The sequence below is a fragment of the Choristoneura fumiferana genome, chromosome 28 (genome assembly GCF_025370935.1).
Source record: "Choristoneura fumiferana chromosome 28, NRCan_CFum_1, whole genome shotgun sequence".
In the NCBI taxonomy this organism is placed as follows: domain Eukaryota; kingdom Metazoa; phylum Arthropoda; class Insecta; order Lepidoptera; family Tortricidae; genus Choristoneura; species Choristoneura fumiferana.
The window spans coordinates 6,701,102-6,726,750 of record NC_133499.1 but is presented as its reverse complement, the minus strand read 5'-3'; the positions used below and the strand labels follow the sequence as shown (position 1 = coordinate 6,726,750).

Here is a 25,649-nt window from a genome sequence, read left to right as displayed (position 1 = left end):
GATCATTACAGCATAATGTTTGTGTTCAGAATGCCGGCGCACTTGTCGATGGAGGAGGGCGCGGCCGTGCAGCCGCTCGCCATCGCGATCCACGCGTGCAACCGCGCGGCCGTGCGGCTGGGCGCGCGCGTCGCCATCTTCGGCGCGGGGCCCGTCGGCGTGCTGTGCGCTATGGCCGCCCGCGCCATGGGCGCACACAAGATCCTCATCACTGGTTAGATTACTCCACTTCTAGAACACCTATTATGATTTTTCTATGCACGGCAAATTTTCAACAATTTTTGATCCTTCTAATATATATAAATGCGAAAGTTTGTCAGTCGTACATTATAATACACGTCTAAAACAAATAATAAATAGTAGGATACACGTATAAATAAACTATGTTATAGCTAGTTATCACAAGATAACACACAGATAACATGAACAGAAACCCTAACGTATGGAAATAATTATGAATTCTACTATACCCTGGCTATAATTACAGACATAACTAACTCCCGCCTCGAGACCGCAAAGGCTCTGGGCGCGGACTACACGCTCCTCGTCAGCAAACAACTCTCGAGGAGCAGGCTGCAGACAGGATTACTGAGCTCCTGGGCGGCAGACCCGACGTCAGCATCGACGCCTGTGCCTTCCCGGAAGCCACCAGGACTGCTATGATGGTAAATACACAGGGCACACACTGGGCACGTGCCCAGGGCCCCGCGATCCAATGGGGCCCTCTAGTTCCTACTCCATTACTAAAAGATAACCGAGAGCTAATCCACTCTCGCCTGAAAATCAAGCTTAGGTGCCGAATGCAGTATGTTGTGCCCAGGGCCAGGTGAAAGACGGCCTGTAAATACAGTATCTCTAATAGCGTGTGAGTGGCCTCTATCGCCAGCTACCTACGAAAAAACTGTTCTGTTCGCCAACAATTCCAGCCGACCACTTAGTACCACTCTGTCAAACTGACATGAGCTGCTATGGGTGTGTAATGAAAAACAGGGTCGGTATTTCCATGTCGGTATTATCCGAGCCGGTAAAGAGTGTCATCTGTCAAACGATCGAGTCAAAGCCACATAAAATTGTTTTTTTAATCGCGCTTCATTTATATCCTACCTCTCATATTTCTTTTTTTTTTACGTACCTAAAACTACTAACTCTATATAAATTTGTCCTCGGACAAAGCCAACTTTTCTCTTAATTAACTCTATATATTTTTATCTATATATTAACCACCGGACTCTATTTAGTTTAAAAGAATAATTCCTTTTTTTAATATAATAATAAAAAAAAGTTTCAAGCGTTTAAAAATTATCATCCATCCCCATTGCTAATATATCCATGCAAATAATACGGCTTCTACTTAGTATATCTCTCTTCTTTCACTTTTTCTAGCACTATGTATGTCTCTAAGCTAAGCACGGACGGACCCCGTATTCATGGTAAACAAACATGGCGAACTATGGGGCTTCCGTTTTTGCCATTTTAGGTACAGACCCTAAAAATGTAGCAAAAAGCCTTTGAATTTCATAAGTTGATGTGTGCGAGTATGTCAGGTGACGGCGACGGGCGGCTGCTGCTGGTGGGGGATCGCGCGGGCCGCGTGGACGTCCGCTGTCCAGCACGCTGCTGCGAGAGGTGGACATACGAGGCTCTTACCGCATCGTCAACACGTGAGTGCTCCCAACAGAATAGCCACTACCCGTTTAATTATTTATTCAAGACACTTTCATTGCTAAATCATTATAATACTTTTTTTCCATACATTTTTCTTAAGAGCAGAGCTCTGCTAACACTGGATATTCATATATAGATACCAAAAAATTTGTACGGAGCCCTACGTACGCAAATCGACTCGCACTTGGCCGTTTTTTTGTCAATTAAAATAATTCAAACTTGGGTTGAAATGAAACTCAGATACCATATTTCAGCGCTGCCACACACCTTTAACCATGTATTCCCATACACCGCAGGTACCCAGCGGCCATTTCGGCCGTGGCCAGTGGTGCCATCGACCTGAAGAAGTTCATAACGCACCACATGCCGCTGGCGCGCACGCAGGAGGCTCTCCGGCTGGCCCAGAGCGGGGACGCCATGAAAGTCATCATACACCTGCCCGAATAAACTTGGGAAATGGATGACACAAGCCTTATTTACAGGGAGCCAGCGAGAAATATCATGCGAGTTGCGGTACATACATAGCCGACGCTAATTTGATAGGATGTACATTCACTAGCTGTTGCCTGCGCATCGCTCGTATTTTTTATTACTATATTTAATTTATGTGATGTCATTCAAGAACTGTACACTTTTTAGGGATAGAAGTTCTCGCATGATATTTTACGCACTCTGCCTTAAATGACTGGAATAAAATAAGAAAATGAACTCTTGTTATTTGTTAGAAAAAATTAAAAATCCAAATCTTTTTCCGGGCAGTCATGTGACAAAAGTAAACCAAATTTGAAAATAAAAAGTATTTATTTAACCATATTTACATGCTTAATAATACTGACATTTCAAATTATTTCGGTGGATATATAAAATTAAAAACAAACATTGGATTTAATCACATTTCGATAATCATTTCATATTTACGTCAACGGCACAAAGTTCAATTACTTGTAAATGTCACTTCACATTTCGTTGGGTAGTATTAGCAATAGACACTATCTCTAGGTCTCACTATTAGTATAACCTCAGCAGGCCGGATTGTCTAACGCGCTTGGTCTCGTGACCGCTTTCACCATCTCTTTCTATCCTCATCCTATAACGTGGGACGGAAAGAAGTGGTCTAAACGATGGTGAGCCCAATGCGTTAAACAATAAGGCTTCTGGTTGATTCAATCAGCGGCGGTTCCAGCCCTGATCAATACAAGAGTAGAGCGAGATTGTCTACACCGCTTCCGCGCTCAAAAGGCGCTATCATAATTTTATTTTGCACTGAAAACTGGCACCCTTCCCACCTGGCACCCACAGCGACCACTACCTCTTCTCTACCCCAGGCCGGCGCCGGGTTCAATGACAGTTGTAATATGTATAGTATCAATTAGTCTTAAAAGCAACTGGTCTAAGAAGCAACCCGTCTGACTAGCAAGAGTCTAAGAAGCAATAATTTGGTCTAAAAAGCTACTGTCCAAACCGGTTTTGTCGAAAACTTGAAAAAAAAACGTTAGCTTAGGTTAAGTTAAAGTTGTGTCAAAGCGAGAAGCGTCTCAGCCACGCGAATAGAAGCTCGCTCCGTCGACTTTGAGTCAAAGATTTTAGACCACTTGTTACTTACCAATTGCTAATTTGCTACTTAGGGCGATGATTTTCGACCCGCCACAACAACCTCGAGTGAGGCTTTCCATAGCGTGTGCTGCCAGGCAACCACTGTAACAAGCATCTGGAGACGTCTCCCGCGCAATGAACAGTGAAAACAGTCGTGCCACACGAGCGTAGTCGTGTTCGGACAGTTAATTGTATGCCAGTGTCATCTTTGTTCATAAAACATATTCAAACGTACGCTGCCCTAATATCCAGTCATAAATCTGGTCGTTGCGGTCCACAATAGAGCTACATCTGCTACATTTGAATGAATCACATCCCAGGCAGTCGCACAAGGCCTATTATCGCTGAGTTAACTGTCAAAAACAGTTGCCATGCGAGGTCTAGGAATATAGTCACTAGAAAGAGATCGATACGGCCAGTTACGTATTTTATTTGGTCAAATAATTAATAATAAATCTAAATATATATTATATTTTTAAAGTGATTAAAACCGGGTGTAATTTTTTTTTACTTTGGGCGTGGTTGACTGTGCCAGGATAATTCTACAGCAGATTAAGTTTGGACGGGTTGAGAGACGCCAGGCCTCGTGTTGAGTACCGCGGTGTTGGCTCGCGGCACGGGCATGCTCCCCAGTTTATTTCCCGCTGAAAAAAGATATCCTTCTTAGTATTCGTTTCTCGATTAATAACACAGTTACGAGTAGCATTTGATTATTTAGTGTATTCAGGGGCTGTTTGCAAACATCTGTAACATAAAATTTATCAATGTGTGGTTGAAACAGACCTTAACATAGTAGTAATAGGTACTATTTAGTTGGTACTTATGATGCGTGAAGAAATCACTGGTTTTTATTTTTAAATAATAAAAACTTAAACTCTTGTGCTTACTGCGTGTATCGACGAAAGCCAAGAGTTTGTCACATAAAAATATTATAAAAATAAATTAATGTTGTAATCATTAAAATGGTTCACACACAAGCGTGTTTCGTTGCCATGCCACTTCTTTGTTTTTTCAATTGGGCGTTTTTCCATTAGCCGGCCGCCCGTGCCGGTGCGGGACAAGCAAAAATTTATGTAAATGTATGGTTCGCTTTTTCACTTATCGGCGCCTGCGCCGGCCCGGCGTTAAATCCCGCCGGCGCCGTCGCCGTCGTCGGGTAACAACTCGGTGCCGGCCCGGCAAAACTGCATGTTGTATATGATTGTGCTTAAGTCCGTGTCAGTACTGTACCACTCACCGGGCGTAAACTGGCATCGATGCCGTGCCGGGGCGGCTAATGGAAAAACAGCCATTCCGTGCGTGGTCATGTCAGCTGATCACGTCGGTCGGCATAGTGGTTAGACACTTACCAGAGGACTTCCAGGCCGGGAGCCTTGGCGGCGCCGGCGCTGGGGTCTGGCGCGGGCGGGCGCGTGCGGGCGCCGCGTGCGCGCGCCGCGAAGGCACCGCGGGCCGCCTTGTTCTTCGCCGCAGACGCCGTGCGTTTGCGCTTAAACCTAATAAATAGCCATTAATCAATCTACATAATATAAACTCATCGTGTCGAGTTGTCGTTTATTGTGTCGTTCTATGGAGAAGCCTTTGTTTCAGCAGTGGACGTCTTCCGGCTGATGATGATGATAAAATTGTTCGTCCTGACTGATTCATCCTCGCCCACCCGAAACTAGTGGAGTCAGAAACATGAAAATTTGGCAGAATTTCAAGGTCATGGAGATCCTCTAAAAAGTGATTTTTTGAAATTCGACCTCTATTTAATTCCTAGGGGAATTAAATAGAGCCATGATCAATATATTCAACCACCATTCACATGTTACGAAAATCTAAGGACTTGACTTCTTATATACAAAAAAAATAAAAATAACATCTTCGTATTTTTTTTTAGACTCAATAGCAATTTTGCGACCACACACGACATGTCGCAATATGACAGAATAGTTAGTTTGATAGACATATTATTAATCTTTTTTTCGTACGCAGACACGTGGAGTAACACCGGGAAAAGCTATGGAACCTGGCATCTTGGCGTACCTTTGCGTCCTTTATAGGTTGATGTTCTGAGGTTCCAAAAATCATACGCAGGACAGCGTGCACTTAACTTTTATTATAGTTTTACACAATCACTTGCTTAGGGAGAAATCAGAATTAAATACAGGAAGACAAGCAGAGAATAACACAGCACACAGATGGAAAGTAACGACAATAACAATTACGAGCGCGAGAACAATTAAATAAATAATGAGCGACACCAGTTCGCGTGCGGTTTCTCTAAAAACGTGACTCGCGCGACGGACGGGTAGTTCGTTTCTTTTCTCGCGCGGGTAGCAATACTTTTTACGGTGCTCGGTCGCGTGTCCATAACACGGCCGGCATGCGTGACGTAACACGATACAAATAAGTGTTAGTAAATGATTTACAATTATGTTTACAATTATATAGATATAATAATGTAGTGATTTATGTATTTAGTGTTATTGTAGTTTGTGTGATATAATAATGTTGAGTTTAATAACTTTATATTATATTTATTTTATAAATTATATTAATTAAAATGTATCTATTTGTATGGCGGCCACATCTCTCCCTCCAGAGACCTTGTTTAAGGGCGATAATAAATCAGGAACTTTACGTGGCGTCCTGACCGTGTTACGATACTTGGTTGTGATTGAGTAGTTGTGGGTGAATTTCGATGCGGCGTTTCAACTTTTTCCGACAAAATGTAAGCTGGTTTGATGCGGTCTATCGATACTGTGACAACTTTTCCTTTGACTATTATTTTGAATATTTTATCACTTCTATCAAGTATCTCATATGGACCAGTATACGCGGGTTGTAGGGAACTTCGTAATGCGTCTTCTCGCAGGAAGACGTGGCTACAAGTTGCCAAATCCTTGTAAATGAAGGGTTTTTGTTTGTTGTGATTTGATGTCGGCACCGGTTGTAGTTTTTCTGCAAAATATCTCATGCGTGCAGAAAAATCTGTAATGTCAGTAGTGATATTATCTTGTTTTTCGCCGAAAAACTCGCCTGGGAGACGAAGAGGTTCGCCATAGAGTAGTTCCGCTGAAGAAGCTTGGAGGTCGTCTTTAAAAGCACTCCTAACGCCGAGTAAGATTAAAGGTAGCGATTCGCTCCAGTTGCTATCAGCGTGACACATTATGGCGGCTTTGAGTTGCCGATGGAACCGCTCCACGAGACCGTTACTTTGAGGGTGGTAAGCAGTTGTTTTACGGTGTTTAAATCCAACTGTTTTAGACAAATGTTGAAATATTAATGATTCAAATTGTTTACCGCGGTCTGTGACGATGTCAGAGGGACAGCCGAATCTGGCGACCCAGATTGACACAAAGGTTTTGGCAACTGTTTCCGCGGTGATATCGGTGATAGGTACGACCTCAGGCCATCGCGTGAAGCGGTCAACTGCTGTCAAACAGTATCGGTATCCACAGGAAGGTGGCATGGGCCCGATCAAGTCAATGTGTACGTACTTGAAACGTGCTGCTGGTAAATCGAGGGTACCTATAGGGGAAGATACATGCCGATTAACCTTTGATTTTTGGCAGGACAGACATGCTTGAGCCCATTCGCGGCAATCTTTCCTAACTGATGGCCAAACAAAACGTTGAGAAACAAGCTTGGCACTGGCATTTGTGCCGGGGTGGCTTAATGAATGCAAGCTGGTAAATACCTGCCTTCGTAGTGCGGTAGGGACGAATGGCCTCGGAGTCGTTGTACTGACGTCGCAGTACAGTTCATGTCGACTACCAGGAATATTCATTTTTTTTATTCGTAGTGAGGTGTTTGCTTGAAGATAATGTTGCAACTCAGCATCGGATTCTTGAATTTTAGCCAACATTTCTAAGTCAACTGGTGACTGCAATGCGTCGACTCGCGAGAGTGCGTCGGCTACTACGTTATCTTTTCCTGCAATGTGTTGGATGTCAGTTGTGAACTGTGAAACAAAATCGAGGTGTCTGTATTGGCGTGGCGAACAATTACTTTTACGCTCATTGAATGCATGGCACAAGGGCTTGTGATCAGTGTACACAGTAAAGTGAGTGGCTTCCAGCATATACCGAAAATGCCTAATACTTTCATAAATTGCAAGGAGCTCTCTGTCATAGGGAGAGTACTTTTGCTGAGAAGGGCAAAGTTTTCGTGAGAAAAATGCTAGCGGTTGCCAAATCCCATTCTTCAGTTGCTGTAAAACACCTCCAATGGCAATATCTGATGCATCCGTGACTAACCCTAATTTTGCCTTTGGATCTGGATGTGCTAGTAAGGCCGCTTTGCAAAGACTAATTTTGCATTCCTCGAAGGCTTTTAGTGAGTCCCCGACTATTTGTACAGGGTGGGAAGCTTTGACTGAGCCCGCTAATAAAGCATTGAGAGGGGCTTGAATTTGTGCGGCGTTAGGTAAAAATCGACGGTAAAAGTTGATCATGCCTAAAAATCTTCTAAGTTGCTTGACGTTTTGCGGCTTAGGATATTGTTTAATGGCTTGTACCTTATCTTCGAGAGGCTTGGTACCTCTCTCGGATATGGAGTAGCCTAAAAACTTCACCTCCGAGGCTCCAAACGTGCATTTCGCCGTGTTAATGAGTACTCCATATTCCCTCATTCTTGTGAAAATTTGGCGGAGATGGTCTTTGTGTTCTGTTTTAGTCTTAGAAAATATCAAAAAATCATCTAAATAGGGATAGCAAAAATCTAGGCCTCTAGTCATTTCGTCGACGAATCTCTGAAAGGTTTGTCCCGCATTCCTTAACCCGAATGTCATGAATGGGAATTCGAATAGACCGAAGGGTGTTGTAATAGCGGTCTTTGGTATATCAGGTTCATATACTGGTACAGAGTTGTAGGCTTTTACGAGGTCTAGAGTGGAGAATATTTTGCAACCAGATAAATTATGAGCAAAATCTTGGATGTTCCGAATGGGATATTTGTCCGGTATTGTCCTAGCGTTAAGTTGTCTGTAATCGCCGCAAGGGCGCCACCCATTGTCTTTCTTCGGAGCGAGGTGTAATGGGGATGCCCAAGGGCTATCAGACGTCCGAGCTGTACCGGATGCTAACATTGCGTCGAACTCTAGTTTGGCGATCTTATGTTTGTCGGGGGCTAGCCTGCGGGGTGAACAAGAAACTGGGGGGCCAGGTGTGGTTCGTATGTGATGTACAGTTTTATGTTTTGCGTTATGTGGTGTACCTGCTGGCCGTGTTATTTCCGGAAATTCAGCTAGGATTTTATGATATATACTGTCGCCAGTCACGATTTTAACGCTCGAGATAATTATATCAGATGAAGCGACAGAAGCTAAAGTTGATTTGTTTGTAGTCTGATCAATTAACTTTTGACTGCGGACGTCTATTAGTAAATTATAATATGAAAGAAAATCTACACCAATAATAGGCTTGGTTACATCAGCCACTAAAAATCGCCATAAAAAATCTCGGCGCAGGCCAAGGTCGAGATTAAATTGCACATAACCGTAAGTGTCTATTGGTGTCCCATTGGCCGCGCACAATTGATAGCTGGTCTTCGTTCGTCGTTCTCGAAGGACTGATCGGGGAAAAACACAGAGGTCACTCCCTGTGTCGACTAAGAATTGTAACTTCGATCTGCAATCGGTGACAAACAGGCGACCAGTATTGATTCGGCAATCGTGAGTCGCCATTATCGACTGCCTTGTCCATTTCCCGGCGTATAATCGCAGGGTTTGATGCATCTTTTTGCCCGGCTACCGTATTTATGATGATACCAGCATATTGGAAACTTGGCGTAGTTGGAGCGGGACCGCTTACTCCTGGATGGTGATGGACTCTGTTGGCGTCGTGAGCGATGGACTCGGGAACGGGAATGCTGGTGATCTCTAGTAGTAAGGGCACACACTTGTTTAGTCAGTTCCGTCATTTGTTGAGCCATAACGTCCAATGTAGATTCCATTTTTGATGAAGATGAGGCCGTTGAAGTGGCTGCTACTTGGGGAGTTGGAGTCGCTATGTCAAAAATTTTATCAGCCATTTCTGCAAGTAATTCCAGAGGTAGAGCGTCCTGGGATACAAGGGTAGTTTGCATAGAAATAGGCAAACGACTGATCCACATAGTCTTGAGAATGTCTTCCGGAAATGTAGGGCCAGCTAGGCTCTGTAGATGGCGCATGAACTGTGAAGGTCTGCGGTCTCCGAGCTCTTCGTATCTCAATAGTTGATTTAATTCCGCTTGACGGGGTATCGACAGGCGTTTAATTAGCTCTGTTTTAAGTAGCTGGTATTTACCCGTTGACGGTGGGTTCACAATTATATTCTCCACGTGTGTGGCATACTGATTTTCAAGTTGCGCAATGACATAATAAAATTTTGTTGAGTCATCATTAATGCGCGATATTGCAAACTGAGCCTCAATTTGAGCAAACCAAATCGCTGCCTTCTCCGGCCAAAATGGTGGTATGCGTACACCGACACGGCAAATCTCGGATGAAGCTGATGCAGTGGAAACAAATTCTCTGTGTGATTCGTCGTGTATTGCTTGCTTTCCTGATTGTTCTTGCTCGGGGTCACCACTTATGGAACCTGGCATCTTGGCGTACCTTTTGCGTCCTTTTATAGGTTGATGTTCTGAGGTTCCAAAAATCAATACGCAGGAACAGCGTGCACTTAACTTTTATTATAGTTTTTACACAATCACTTGCTTAGGGAGAAAGTCAGAATTAAATACAGGAAGACAAGCAGAGAATAACACAGCACACAGATGGAAAGTAACAACAATAACAATTACGAGCGCGAGAACAATTAAATAAATAATGAGCGACACCAGTTCGCGTGCGGTTCTCTCTAAAAAACGTGACTCGCGCGACGGACGGGTAGTTCGTTTCTTTCTCGCGCGGGTAGCAATACTTTTACGGTGCTCGGTCGCGTGTCCATAACACGGCCGGCATGCGTGACGTAACACGATACAAATAAGTGTTAGTAAATGATTTACAATTAATTGTTTACAATTATATAGTTATAATAATGTAGTGATTTATGTATTTAGTGTTATTGTAGTTTGTGTGTATATAATATATGTTGAGTTTAATAACTTTATATTAATTTATATTAATATTTTATAATATATATTATTTATTAAATGTATCTATTTGTATGGCGGCCACAACACTATCAGTTTAGTCGTTGTTCGGTAGTTTTTTTTTTTCAAATTCAATTCAATGAAATTACGATTAAGTTTGTTAGAAAAAAACCAAAAGTTAAGTTTTGATTTAAATTAAGTGGGACCATGATGATCCAATTACCGGTGATCTATAGAGCCTCTGTTTTTAATATTATCCCCGGTTCTGGGCCACACATTGTACAAGTCTAAATGACAGTTTACAGATACTTTGATTATTACTTGTCAATTTTCTTTGCTGGCAATCATAATTTTGTTAGAAAGTTAACAGCCTGAATTTTTGTATATTAATTAAATTAATGTCATAGTTAAGGTAGAGAAATACTTTATTTTAACCTGGTTTAAAAAAATCATGGCTGCGGGTAGCACACTGTACCTATATACAATGTATAGGCCGAGACGATGACTGCATGAGGGGTCAACATGACATTTCTAGCGGAAAGATTCCATCTGCTAATATGATTTAGTTTCTTCGATTGCACAGGAGATGGCAAGGCAACACATTTGGAATTACAATCGTTTTCACCATTTCATTATGTCACACGGTGTAAGATGAGGGTAGAAAGAGATGCTAAATGCGAACGCAACGTCAGCCGTTATACGGCCTCAGTATTCGGCATGAAAATCGTTTTATGGCGCATTATTGTTAGTGCGTATTAGCATTGGGACATTTGGGCAGTGGCCAGGAGCATTATTTAGAATTATCCCTCAGCAACATCGTGCATGGACTCCATAATGTAATGAGGATAACTTACATACATTAATTAGGCTCTGTACCGGCCTGTTTTAGACTGAGACTGGTGAATACAGTGGCGATGCTGGTCATCAAATTGGGGCCGTCTATTTTTTTACAATGTGTCGTAAATCGAAAACCATTTCGAGATAGTAAATTCATATTATAATACAGTATGTATCAGAACGAAAGGCAAAGAAAGAGACCCATTAATGTTTAGACCACAAATATGAACATAATGCCTGGCTTGTTGAAATTAAGCATCTTTTTGTGGTAGTGAAAAAAATAAACCATTATTTTATGACCTCCTGTATTATTTATTTACAATCTTATCAATGACAACTAATAAAATGACATAAATGTTAGCTGATGCCTAAAATGCGTCCTGCACGTCTCTAGAACCTGGTTGGTCGTGAAAATGGTCCAATACTGCTCTTCCTCTCTCACGTGAAGTCGTCGAAGTTCTTCTCGGTTAACCCTTTACCAGGCCCCTTAGAACTAGCGTGTCTTCATACGTACTTTATATACTGTTACAACCGTATTTAACGCCTTGGAAAGAATTTATTTACGAAAGTCGGAGATGTTCCTTTAAGCCAGAAATAAAAATGTGGGTTACGGTTATCCCATCGCCTGTCTAAGTAATTAACTGTCATACTCGATTTTGTCTTATTATATTCTTGATCAGGGAAGGGATATATTCCTCCCACATCTTATTCTTCAGGAAAGTCTTTAAAAGGAGATTTTACAGCTAGGTACATGAATTCGCTCTAGGTTGAACACAAAAACAGTTTTATTACTTAGATACGCGAGTTTTTATGACACGACAAGACAATTTATCAGGCCATGGGAAGAATAGCTCCCGCACAGTTAAACTCTAATAAGGCCAAGGGATAATGTCAACCCACATCCTAATTTTGGTCATACACAAAAATGCATGAATATTTAGCAATGCTTAAGATTACATTACCTTTCAACACTCAAAATCTATAAAATATCAAAAAAATGTTCGATCTATGTACTTCTGTTTCATAGAAATTAAGGAAAGTGTTCCAATTTCTCCGTAGTTTACTGAAATTAGAGTTCAAGTGAATCTAAACGGCTGCCAAAGATATATTACACGATTTAGAAGCGTGTTGTGAATAAAGATAATAAAATACTATTTTCAGGGATCGACAAAATATTTGTAGGAGGTTTGGAGTTAAATTCTGACTACGGTAACCGATATAAGATGTGGGAGGAATATATCCCTTCGCCTGGTAAAGGGTTAATCGGCACCGGCGGGTGGTTTTTCGTAGACGGATAATCGCATTGACGATCACACGGGCGTTTTTGAGTAGTTTTGGAGTACACGAAGAGCGGCATTCCGTTACTTGTACACTCTTCGTAAACAAGGACCACATGCACAAGTTTTTCCGCAGAAAAGTTTAAAGGCATTAGGCTCTTTAATTAAATTTCTATGTAGATTTTATGTGACATACGTCAAACCTTGACATCACGGACATTTTCTCCAAACAGGTTGAGTTTGGGCATCTAAAAAAAATACGTGCCCGTTATTTTAGATTACTCTGTAACATATATCAAAATAAATAAAATCGGAGTCGGACAGTTGGGTACCCTTTCTTATAATAATATAGTGTAATGAATTTATTATATAAAAATTAAGCAATGACTTATTTGACTCTGAAAACTATGACGTAGAAGGACCTTCTACTTACAGAATTAATGCGTAGATATACTATGGCATTCGATAAGGGACCCGCGATTTGACATAATTATATCACTTTGATCATGACAGTAAATGTAATTCTCGAGTGTCATTATTGACAGCTTACCATTTTAACACAGATAAAAATTTCGTTCGCAGCCCTCGGTGCACGGTGTCAACTCGCATTTGGGCGGATATTTCTTTGATTAACATTTATGAAGTGACAAAATAAAATATCAAATGTAGTATGGTTTAATTTTTTTATTGACATAATTTGTTGAGACTGTAAGTGAAAGGTGCACAACATACGCTTTGTAAACGAAACGCTATCGATTTACTTAACGCATGTTTCAATTTCAGAGGTTCCCACCACAGATTACTAATATGTAGCTAGCTACAGATAGGACAGTCAATTATTGTAGTTTCCTATTATTGACGTTGTAGCGCTGTTAAATTTTACAATCTGTGGTACTTGTTTGACAGTCGTAGGGCTTTCCACAGGTCGATATAATCATTATCGATAGTCTCCAGTCAATGCTAGTGATGCGCTCTACGATAAATGGGAGTTACGGATGTCTTGTACTAATTTAATTTTTATTCATACTCGTATAATTTATGAAATAAAACGATCAAGTGTTTTTAATCATTTATTCATTAAAGGGTCTCTTTCCATTAAATTTATATTTGAATAAAATTTTGAACATGGAGCTATTATTGCAAAGGTTAGAAAAACTTTCCCTTAGACGAGAGTGGTACACCATGAACCATTTCCTTTTCCGTGAACAGGCAAGAATATAATATATATGATCGAACTGAGTATGGTCAAAATGTCTTTCACATACGCGTTTCAACAACAGTTGACTCTTGGTTAAAGCCAGCAAATAAGGGCTAGTCGGTACTAGCAACGACATCCAAAGATTATGTAAATAGTCGTTTTTGGGCATGCAAAATAGTTTGTCAGTGGCACTTGTTGAATTACAATCAACAACACAACACTTGAATTTTGCCATATTGGAAGTCAGTAGAATATCACTCGCACTAAACACTACCGCAAGTAGAGTATTGTATTGTTAAACAGAGGAGGATGGCTACTCATGAACTACAACTCGACCAAAACGGGAGGACAACGCAAGAGAATACCCGCACAACTCAATGTTTAAAACACAATGACGGGTAAGGACATGACAGCAAAGAATGGCGGCGGTCCACAGATTGTAATAATATCATACAAATGCAGCGCTACAACGTCGATGAATGAAACTAAACTGTCAGGCCCCTGGTTCCCACTTGTCGGATGTTGGGCCCGGATTTTAGTCGGAGTTCCAGTGGCAGAACATTTTATATGAAGCTATTCACTCTTGCCCGACACGATTTTCTATACATAGAAATTACTGACATCCGACACGAAACTGATCCTACATCCGACAAATGGGAACGGGCTATCACTCTTCATAAATAATTTCAAATGGACGACCGGATGGCCAAGTGGTTAGAGAACCTGACTACGAAGCTCGAGGTCCCGGGTTCGATTCCCGGCCGGGGCAGATATTTGTATGAACAATATGAATGTTTGTTCTAGGGTATTGGATGTTTAAAATATGTATTTAAGTGTGTTTTTATCTATTACCTAGTACCCATAGTACAAGCTTTGCTTAGTTTGGGACTAGGTCAATTGGTGTCAAGTGTGCCATGATATTTGTTTGTTTGTTTGAATAGTTACGCTTCGTAGAAAACGAAACGCTTTGGACTTACCCTTTGGTATACTTACTTACTTCGCCGGCTCAGCGACCCAAAGTGGATCTTGGCCTCCGACACAAAACTCCGCCAATTGTTCCTATCCAGTACAACAAGGCGCCAGTCTGCCACCTGCATGTCGCACAGGTCTTTTCGGACTTCATCCAACCAGCGATACCTAGGCCTTCCGATTGGTACCCATACCCTTTGGCATGCTAAGTTTAAAATACCCACTTGCTGAGCGGCCCATCTGGCAGCTCGCCCTCTCTCCGGTAAGCTGTAAAAGCCTGAGGCTAACAGCAACAGTCCGTCCGAAAAAAAAAAGCTTTGGACTTAACGCTTGTTTCAATTTTACTCGTCATAAAATCAATTCTTCGTCGCCGTCGTACAAACCTATATACTTCCCACTGCTGGGCACAGGCCTCTGCTCAAAACGAGAGGGCTGGGCTTCACACACAAACCAATTCTTAAGGAGTTAATATTCCTTGATTACCCTAAGAACTATAACCACAACCCGCGTAAAAACAAAACTCGAGCCTTGTACAAATCCAATTGAACCTCAGATTTAATTACGCGAGTTGCCCAAACAAACAATTAGGTCAGTAAATAGTACAAATTACAGCCCGTCCATGGATTTCGGCGGCGCATCCGGTTCCGGGGCCGGAGCTGGGATCCGGCTTGACCCGGGCGATGTCTTCCGGGAGTTAATTGTCAGGTGATAGGAATTTGTCAATTTGCGGGTAGATTTATCGAATGGTGTTTATTGATTTATGCGATGATGTTTGGTGGCAGCGGATGTTTGTGCACGGTGATCCCCACCCACCCCCCTACCCTATTATATACCTATATACACACCTAAAAAGTGTGTGCATATAATACCTTGCCGGGAAGTTTCCCAGAATGAGTTCATTATTCCTACAACACACTTCTGAGGAGTGTATTAATTATTACCAATTTTTTAACCCACGACGCAAAAAAGAGGGTGTTATAAGTTTGACCGCTATGTGTCTGTCTGTCTGTGGCACCGTAGCTTTTAAGCGGGTGGACCGATTTAAATGCGGTTTTTTTATTTGAAATCAGGTTTTCTAGCGATAGTTCTTAGACATGTTTCATCAAAATCGGTTCAGCTGTTTTTGAGACATTGAACTTTGAAGTGACAAAATCGGGGGTTTTCCAAATTTTTGTTGGTTATTTTGGCCCATTGTCTACTTACCATGCATTTTGTCTTTGTAATTAAGTTAACTTAGGGCGTTTTCAGGCTAGTGTTTTATTTTTTTTGTTAGTTTAGTGTTTTATTTTTTTTGTACGCCCGAAATACATGACCCTGCTTCGAGCAGTCAAGTAAAAAAACAATGTATGTCACCCTCCCTCACACTGTGATAAATCTCTCACTGATAAATACGCTATAACAATCGAATTATACCAACCGCATTGCAACCCAACGTCTGTCTTTCGGCATTAGCGATACAATTGCGAATAGTTTACTCCGACTACTCGAAACGTGATCGGAATAATAACGAAATATCGACAGCGGGATAATGTCGACGAGGCTATTATCGATAATTCGGCCAAAAAGTACAACCCTAGCTGCTAACACGGCGAACTACAGTCCAGAATTGGTTTATGTTACCGCCTAGTTACCGCAGAATAATGCTGACGGATTCGGCGATAAATTTTTTCGTCTGGCTGTGAGTCACAGATTAGGGGTAGAGTTAGTTTGTTAGGATTTGAGATAAGTGCTAGGCGTCTGAAGTGCTCAGTCAAAGATCGATTATCGATTCGATTTAAATGAAATCTGATTTCCTTACCAGGTTTCTAAACCATGGCTCAAGCAATGGTCTGTTCGTGGTCGCCACTCGGGAACTTTTATCTCCCAACGATTAGCTGTTTTTTGATATTGGCAATTCAACATAAAGATTCTTCGAGCTATATCAACCGTAGATCTCCATCAAATTTCCGTATTCTCGTTTTAGGACGTAGGACGTCCACTGTTGGGCATAGGCCTCCCCCATAGACCTCCAGTTGCTTCGGTTGGAAGCGGCCTGCATCCATCGTGAACCTGCGGCTTTTACCAGCTCATCCGTCCATCTCGTTGGTGGAAGTCCTAGGCTGTGCTTGCCGATCTGCGGTCTCTATTCGAGAACCTTTCGGCCCCAATGGCAACGGCCATATGGCCTGCCCATTGGCACTTCAACGAGCTAATACGCTTGGCTATGTCCCTCATTTAATATGCTCGTTGTGTGACTAAGCCTCCCCAAAAGATCATCGCTCAAGGAGAACCTTAATTGATTCAGGGCTGCTATTTTGTGGAGGTCCATATCAATAAATGAAAAAAAATATTTTACCTTTGTGGTTCATTTTACAGCCATTTGTTATCTACGTAATCAAACGGTAAGAGTAAACGTCTAGGTATTTATCAGGCTGTCTCTTACAGTTACTCTGTATTTTAGTTGTTTGACGGCTCAAATCTTCAAATATTATCTCCGCTACTCAATCACTGTCATTGTCAACAAAATAGGTTGCCGGTTGCCATTTCTCTTTATATTATACAGAGAATTATACAATTTAATCTGTTGCAAATAAAATGAACGTTTTTTTATGATTGAACAAGAAACGAATGTCTTCGATACAGTGAAGCAAAAGAAAAACCAATATACGCCCTATTTCCTTAAAATTCAAAACAATTTAGACGAATAACCCAAGAACCGAACACAAACATTTCATTTCGACTGAAAATCTATTAAATTAAGCATCAAGCACCGAGCAGCGATGTCACCCGTCAAATCTATAATCACTTTTATCAAGTCCTATGTCTTGTAATAAAATTATCAAAATAGAATCTCACATTTCTATCTACAAGGTAACATTTTGCTTCATCTTGAAATAAGACATAGGACTTTATTTTCGTAAGTCGGGGTTCCGCGCTTCCGCGGTTGACATAGATCGCAGCGTGCTTAGAATCACAAGTAGCTTGGATACATTTTGCGTAGAATTTTTTAAAAGTTTTAGAGTATCTCTTGTACAGTGTAAGAGCTTGACCTGTACTCTTTTGAGATGCTTAAAAATGTGTGATGTTTCATCTTAAACTATGTTTTCTATACGACAGCCTATTGCTTTTAAACATTTTATGTTTTCTTTCTTTTTACTTATTGTTGATTTTATAATTGTTTTTTTTCTTGTTTACTTACACTTAATCTATTTCCATTTACTGAATTTCTTACACATGGGTAAGTTGCTTATCTAGGAGGTATATTTGTGTAGGTATGGTTCCATGAGTGACAGACGGTTCTGGCAGAAAACCAGTTCAGCATGCGTCTAACGCCTTACAAAATGCTGAGTCAGCAACCGTTTCGCTTTTGCGGGGACACATTTACAAAATTATGTACCTACGTACTATTTTAATTATTGTAATTTTTCTTTTATTTGTGTCCAATTGTGTAAACTTCGTTCTATTTCAGTGTCTTTGTGAGTGTGAATAAATGTCTTCTTAATTTTTTCCTATGTGGGACGGTATCATCTTATTCGTGAACTGGAATCGTTATGCAGCAGTTCAATTGCTGTTTCGGTTTAAAGTTTAGGACAGGAAATTTATTTAACAAGATTTATTCCATATTTTTACTTCAAACGGCAAAATTTGATTGATATCTTGGAAGCTGTTTAGTATGTAGACGACGTTTTGATTTCCATGTTTGTCTAGACAGGTTTCATCGCGAAAAAATACATTTTTGTGATCTCGAAAGACACACGGTCGAAATTTTTTGTTGAATAAAATTCTACCACTTATTTCTACTTATGCTCAGCTTCTTATTTGCTAATGCACGATAGTACAGCCAAGTGCAAAAATAAGTATCTATTCGAACCACACAAAAATATGTTACCACGGCCTTATTACGTCGGAATAAGATTCTGTGGTACATATTTTTGAAGTGTTAGTTAAGTCCATATTTTTGCACTTGACTGTACATTACATACTAACATTATTAATTATAAATGTGTACGATGGGATATATTTAGATGATATTTGTTAACTGGATCTTGAAAATAACATAGGGAGGGGTACTTTAGGTACCAGACAGATATTTCCACAGAAATGGGATGTATCACTGTAATTTATCAAAATCTTCACCGCAAAATGTATTATGAATTTTCGCAGGAGTGTTCTTCATCTCGGCCTACTGCAAAACACAGGCCTCCTCTCAGAACGAGAGGACTTGGGGCATAGTTCCCACGCAGGCCTAGATCGGTAACTTCACACACCTTTATGGCCTTAAAAAGTGTTAAGTTGACAGACAGCTGTTTTACTCGTCAGTGGCTAGTTTTTAACAAAACAGATCCTCACAATCACTGTAAAAGCGGTACGAATGCCCTCGGAAGGGGTGTCTTGAACCTCATTAATGTAACGGCGTCGTAAAGGCTCCCTCTCACTGGCAACAAACAGGCAGTTTCACGAACAATTATTTGTAGCAATTGATTGAATGTGGTGTCCGGAATAAGGATGTGTGAACTTCCTGAATGAATGAATGATTTAGCGTGCCGTCGCTCTTCAAAGCATCGATTGAGAAAGAGACGGCGCGCTCAAACCACACGGTAGCCGCGTAGTGCCTACGTAGCCTTAGGATATTATAAAGTACTATTTTTACTAACCCTTAAAACGTTTCTGTCACTCTTTTAGTACAGGTAGTTAATGTGGCGATAAAAGACCCCGAGCTGCCTCGCGGATGTCTTCGAACACCTCTGTTCCGTCGTCTTCTTGTCCACCCGCGACAGAAACATAGATATCCACTACAGCAGCTTGGATACAGGACAACGCTGCAGGAATGGTCCCATGCTGATTGCGATTGCGCTTTAGACGACGTTTCCGATTTACCACCGGAGTGAAGCCATCATCATTCGCAATTACTTTCGGCGTAGCTTCATTGGCAGCTGTGGTAGGTAACTGACTGTGTATAGGTTTCCCAGAGACCAAGGTGGTCTGGAATGCCATTAGCAATAAGTATCGGCTCATCCGATACCTCGAAGCAGTCTGTAAGCATTACTGTTTCACTGAATCCTACCCCCTCCACTTGTACGTAATTAAGACTAGTATATAAGCTCTCAATATTAAATACATCAATATTCCATAACCAAGAGCCGTCGTACACTCATTGCCCACACGGGCGCAGCCCCACACCACACAGCTGCAGGCTGCTCGTGCGTTCACTTTGAAGAGTTCAAGGGACTCGGGCAGCGCGGTGGGCGGCGAAACGCCTGCGCGTAGGAATCCTTTTGTGCCCGAGATGAAGTGGGAGCAGCAAGGGCCGTCGCAGGCGACACAATGCTGGCGCAAATTCAGGATGGTAGTAAGTATATCAAACATTCAAGGAAAACTATAACGGCTAAGTTTGCTTGAGAATTATTAGTAGTTTAAGAGTACATAGCAGCCTAAGGTATAAAATATACCTAAACTTGGAAGATTCCGTATAAAATCCTTAGAATAAATATGACTTAATTTTTTCGTAATGGCTACGGAACCCTATTTCGGGCGTGTCCGACACGCTCTTGGCCGGTTTTTTTACCTTTTTAATTTAGCAGACCATAAACTATGCACTTAGCCTTCTGATATGTAAGGAATAATGTAGCTTGCAGGTGGTAGGACCTTGTGCAAGGTCCGCCCGGATTGCTACCACCATCTTGCTCGCTAATACTGCCGTGAAGCAGCAGTGCTTACACTGTTGGGCTTTGGCGTGGAGAGTAAGACAGCCGGTGAAATTACTGGCACTTGAGGTATCCCATCTTAGACTTCTAGGTTGGCAACGCATCTGCAATACCCCTGGTGTTGCAGATGTTTATGGGCGGTGGTGATCTCTTACCATCAGGAGACCCACTTGCTCGTTTGCCATCCAGTCGAATAAAAAAAAATACTTTTACAGACATTTTTGAGAAAAATAGCTTGTTTGCCACTGGAATTGTTGCTGTATTGTGTAAAATTTCTTTAAATCACAAAAAATAAAAAACATAAAAGTAAATCCTGCAAATATCATGCGTATTCACGAAAACTTTTTGTAAAATGAAATAGCCGCTTCAAAAGGCACAATCGCCAGTGAAAATTAAAATTAAATCGTGTAAAAGCTCGACAGGGAAATTACCTGAATATTTTGTCAATAAATAAGTTTTATTGTTTTATAGTGCGGCGGGCTTTATTCGTTTCTCATTGTGGGAGCGACTGTTTTCGTCATTCGCACTGACAAAAGAAATGCTTTACTGTAATGGAAATAAATACTGAAGGGTGACGGAAGCGTGGCGTAATGGGGTAAGTAAGGAAATAATTTTCCTTGATTTGTTTTCTATTAAGTATTAGTATGATACCATTTTAAACACCTACTCAATGGGGCTTTTAGTAACATTCTATCTTAAAAGTGAATTATATTAAATCCACAACGGTGGCTACAAACACAGAAATCATAGACAAGAGTAGATTATGTCTACTCGACTAAATACATAACATTTTCTAGTTGGAAAATAATCTCTGCTTTTATCTCATCTCGGCCTATATACTCGTACGTCTCCCTGTCACAGGGCCCTCTCAGAATGAAGCTTGGCCCGTAGTTCCTACGTGGGCCCAGTGCGGATTGGGAACCTTACACATACTAGTGAATTTCTTCGCATGTGTGTGCGGTTAATGCGTAAAAGTAAGGAGTTACGATTGGGTTACTTATATTGTAAATCATAGAAAAAAATATCCCTACCTACTTCATTTATATTTTGCGTTTCGTTTTGCAAATGCAAAACATTTTTTTTAACATTTTAAAGGTTACTAAGTTAATTTAGCATTAACTTAGCACTTGTCCATGTCCATTCCACAGGTGACCGTAGACTCTTTCTTCGGTCAACGTGCGGAATAGTAGCGATCTGGGTGATATTTGTAAATTTTAGTTTTTTTTTTTGTAATAACTTATTTGTTAAATTTTGCGTGTAAACAAACGATGCACTTTCAGGACAACGAATGTTTTCAGAAATCTGTCTTAAATTATGAAGTTTAATCAGAAATCACGAAATTACTAAAATTCCAACTTATATCCTTTTACCACATGAACAGAAACAGAACCATTAATGAAAATGAAGACAGGTCAACGCCGCATTATAAGACAATAACATTACGCGAAGCTGAGAAACCCCAATTGTTTTGTATTGTATTGTATTTTGTATTTGCAATGAAATTAAGTGCTCAGTGCCGCGTTAAGCGAGTTGATCACGAAGGAAAGACACTGGATTTGAATTGAATTGGTTTTTGTATGGGTTTGTATAGGTCTAGCGTATCTGTACCTACCTATTTCAGGCGATCTATGAGGTAGCTAGGGGAGAATGGGATGGGGTAGGCTAAGCTGATGAGGTCAGGACGTAGTAAAATACGTGCAAGTCCTAGGTAGCGTGTACTTTTTTATACTTAACTGGCCGTTTCCCGCGATTCCGTCCGCGTAGAATTCGGTTTTCACTATCCCGCAGGAACTTCTTAATTTTCCGGGATAAAGACTATCCTATGTCCTTCCCCGGGACTCAAACTAACAGTATACCGAATTTCATCTAAATCGGTTAAGCGGTGGAAGACGTTATGAAGTAACAAACAAACAAATAAACAAACAAACAGACATACAAACATTTGCATTTATTATATTACTGGGATTATAAATTTAATTCAATAAATCAGGCGTTACTTTTTGGAGGGCCACATTAATGAACACATAAACAATTAGGTACTTTGCTCACCCGCGACCTTACCATAGTGTCGATAGTTAAGTCTATGCAATAAGAGTGTGGTCATACTGCCCTTCAGCCTCGATGCAGTATGAACACACACGTCATACAAACTCAATCATAACCAACTCCACACTACGCTGACGAGTTTCGAACTCAATCAGAGTTCATTATCATAACGTTCATAGCGTGGTAAACGTTTGTTAATCTGACTCGTCTATGGATGGAGTTTATTTATTAGTTCCTTGTCTACGAGTGGCCTTTTGTTTATTTGTTTCTTATGTCATCCACTTGAAACAGAGGTTTTTCCGAACCAGTGGTAGATTTTTTTTGACATTCATAAGTGATTGGTATAGCCGAAATTGAATAAAGATATTTTGACATTGACTTTGAATAGTACCGCAAGGAGGACAATAACTTGCAACCCTCACACCTCACTACAAAATCATGAGCGCTTAGTTATTTATTATGTATCTTCCTAAGCACATATATCCATATAATTGTTCATGCAATATTCAACACACTATATAGAATATGCTGTTGATTTTGGCAGACATCCGACATTGAGGGTATGTTTTATTCATAAGTTTTGTACCTCCCTGTACGTGGATGTTAACAGTGATATTGTATGATGAAACGAAATATTTTCGGAGTGCAGGAATGATAGCTAAGATGGTTATCGATATTTGTGATATGTTATAGGTAGAGTCATTCACGATGACGCGTGCCGTGGTTCTTATTGCAATGTCATTAATGTCTAATTTTGACAGAATCACGCGTCTTCGTGGATGGCACTAGGTATAGTTATCTAAAGGTTTGGAGGTTCTCACAAAAATGTGTAAGTAAATAATTGCAACATACCTATTTCGTACATAACTTGCAACGTTCATTTTTTTTTTCATTTATTTACTAAATAGAAAAACAATTTAACATTTTACAATAATGCAATGAGCAAAACCATAGGTACTAAGGTTTAACTGCCGTTGAATTCACTCACATAACCATAAGTTGGTAATTAATCATGATTTATCTATGATTATAGATATGATTGATTTTTAAATAATAATAAGCAATATACAAACCTGGATGAGGGTAACAATAAAATTATATGAATATACTGCGTATCAACAAATCGTCACTACTTAAAAAAAAATCCGTACCTACCTCAAAATAGGTATTTTTTCTGAGTGAACCTTATGAATAAATTATGTCAAGGTTGAATTTTGTTGACTGATTTTAGAAACGAGATTTTTTCAAAGTAGTGGCGAAGTACCTAACAAAATCGTGAGTCCACCTTATGCCCTGGTTTCTGATACCACCCGCCGCCAGCGACCGGTGACCGACGCGTGTCCGCGACCGACGACGTTCGAATGTTTAGTTCGGGGATGTTTCAGAGTGGTATCTCTGAATCATCATCAACAATATCGACCTACCCCCGCCGGTGACGTTTCAGAGAAACCACCCTCAAACATTCCCGAACAAAACATTCGAACGTCGTCGGTCGCGGACACGCGTCGGCCACCGGTCGCCGACCAGATAAATCAGGGCCTTTGGGAAAAAAATAACTTTGTTATTTGTCTGTCAGTCAGCAGCGGTAGTATTTTCTTGCACTTGACTGTACGGAGTCCTTGGCAGGTTTTTCAATTTAATAATATAACTAGCTTTTGCCCGCGGCTCCGCCCGCGTGGTATTCGGTTATCGCGCGCTGTTCCCTCGGGAACTGTACATTTTTCCCGGATAAAAAGTATATAACCTATGTCACTCTCGGGCCCATAAACTATCTCTGTAAGATATGGTGCACTGGTTGTAATGAAGATAGCTATAACACTGACTGAACACTCCTAGGATATTAAAAGTACCTATTTCTCAAGCCCGATTTATCACAATTTTGGGAAGCGGCGCTCGGTTGGCCTGACATTTTAGAACAAAAACCACTCGCTGACGGCGACGTTTCCAAAGCAGGCGCACACTGTCAACATAGGGCAAGTACAGCCGAGCGCGTCGCTAACATAGCCCCCCCAGTGCTTTAGCACTCTTCTACCAAAGGCAGGGGAGCGACGCGAGACGCTGACCGGCGCAGCGTGCCGCTTTGAGTAGAGATCTCGACGACTCTCGTTCGCCCGTCTCTTCCTGGAAAAACCTTCGAAATTTTACCTCGTTGCCAGACATTGCGTGGGGAGTCGGGGTCCACGACCAGCACAAGATCACCAGGACGGAGAGACCTCTGCTCCTGCTGCCACCTCTTTCTCGGCAGCAGTTGTGCAGAAACTCCTTCAGCCATCTCTTCCAGTACATGTCGGCTAACCTCTGGGCCGTCTCCACCTTTTTCTTAAACTCAAATCAGCGTCGGTTAAACATACCAGCTGGCGGCAAATTCGATGAGGATCCTATTAAAAAATGATTAGGCGTAAGCGCCTCAGAACTGCCAGGCTCTACGGAGACGTGAGTAAGAGGTCGGCCATTAACAATACCTTCTACCTCGGTGAGCAGCGTAGCCAAGACCTCGTCTCTGGGTGCACGTTCCTTTAGTATCACGCGCAGGGCGGTCTTGACACTTCTAATAAGGCGCTCCCACGCCCCCCCTCAATGGGGGCTGCAGGGCGGGATAAAGGTCCATTGTGCGCCATTATTGACAGCTTCAGTCTTCACTGCCTCATTATCTATCTCCCCATGGACTTTTTTAGTTCTTTGTCAGCAGCTCGCAGGTTAGTGCCGTTGTCTGAATAGACAAATCGAGGCCAGCCGCGTCTAGACCCATTCTACGAAGAGCCATTATAAGTGCGTCTGAAGAAGTGAGTGCACTATTTCGACGTGAATAGCGCGAACCGTAAGACAAATGAAGAGAACTCCATACCTTTTTCGCGACGCCTACCCACAACGACCTCCATGGGCCGAACAGATCCACTCCGCAAAAGGTGAACGGCCTCTGGTGATGAGCCATGCGCGCTTCTGGTAAGTCACCCATTCTTGGAATCTGCGGCTTAGCCTTTCTCAATCTACAAAGCATGCAACGGGATGCAACATACTTAACAGTCGGTCTTAATCTAATTACCCAATATTTCTTTTCAGGTCGTTGACGATGGACTCGGGCTGACCGTGCGCTGCCTTCACGTGGTAGTGCCGCACCAGCAGCCTCGTCGTCGGATGTGACCCGTCGAGAATGAACGGTCTTTTCGTTTCCAGGGCGACTTCTGGAGCAGCATCAATGCGGCCGCCGACACGCAGGAGGCCATCTTCATCTAGATAGGGCGACAAGGTGAGAGCCTACTATCCCGCGATATCATTTTATCCTTTTTTTTCAGCGATCTCCTTACCGAAGCTCTCCGC

The 25,649-nt window shown here is 41.4% G+C and overlaps 1 protein-coding gene and 1 pseudogene across 1 annotated transcript in view; one reads left to right on the top strand and one right to left on the bottom strand.

The window, feature by feature from the left end:
* The first annotated feature begins 30 nt into the window (after positions 1–30).
* Positions 31–2,230, top strand: LOC141443902 (sorbitol dehydrogenase-like; annotated as a pseudogene).
* A 2,097-nt stretch (positions 2,231–4,327) lies between these two features.
* Positions 4,328–25,649, bottom strand: part of LOC141443765 (uncharacterized) — a 53,112-nt gene continuing 31,790 nt past the window's right edge. The window contains exons 17-19 of the mRNA XM_074109114.1: positions 25,375–25,561; positions 4,608–4,754; positions 4,328–4,442 (exon numbers count right to left, since the gene is read on the bottom strand). Coding sequence (XP_073965215.1) covers positions 4,328–4,442; positions 4,608–4,754; positions 25,375–25,561 — 449 coding nt within the window. The remainder of the gene's footprint in view (positions 4,443–4,607; positions 4,755–25,374; positions 25,562–25,649) is intronic.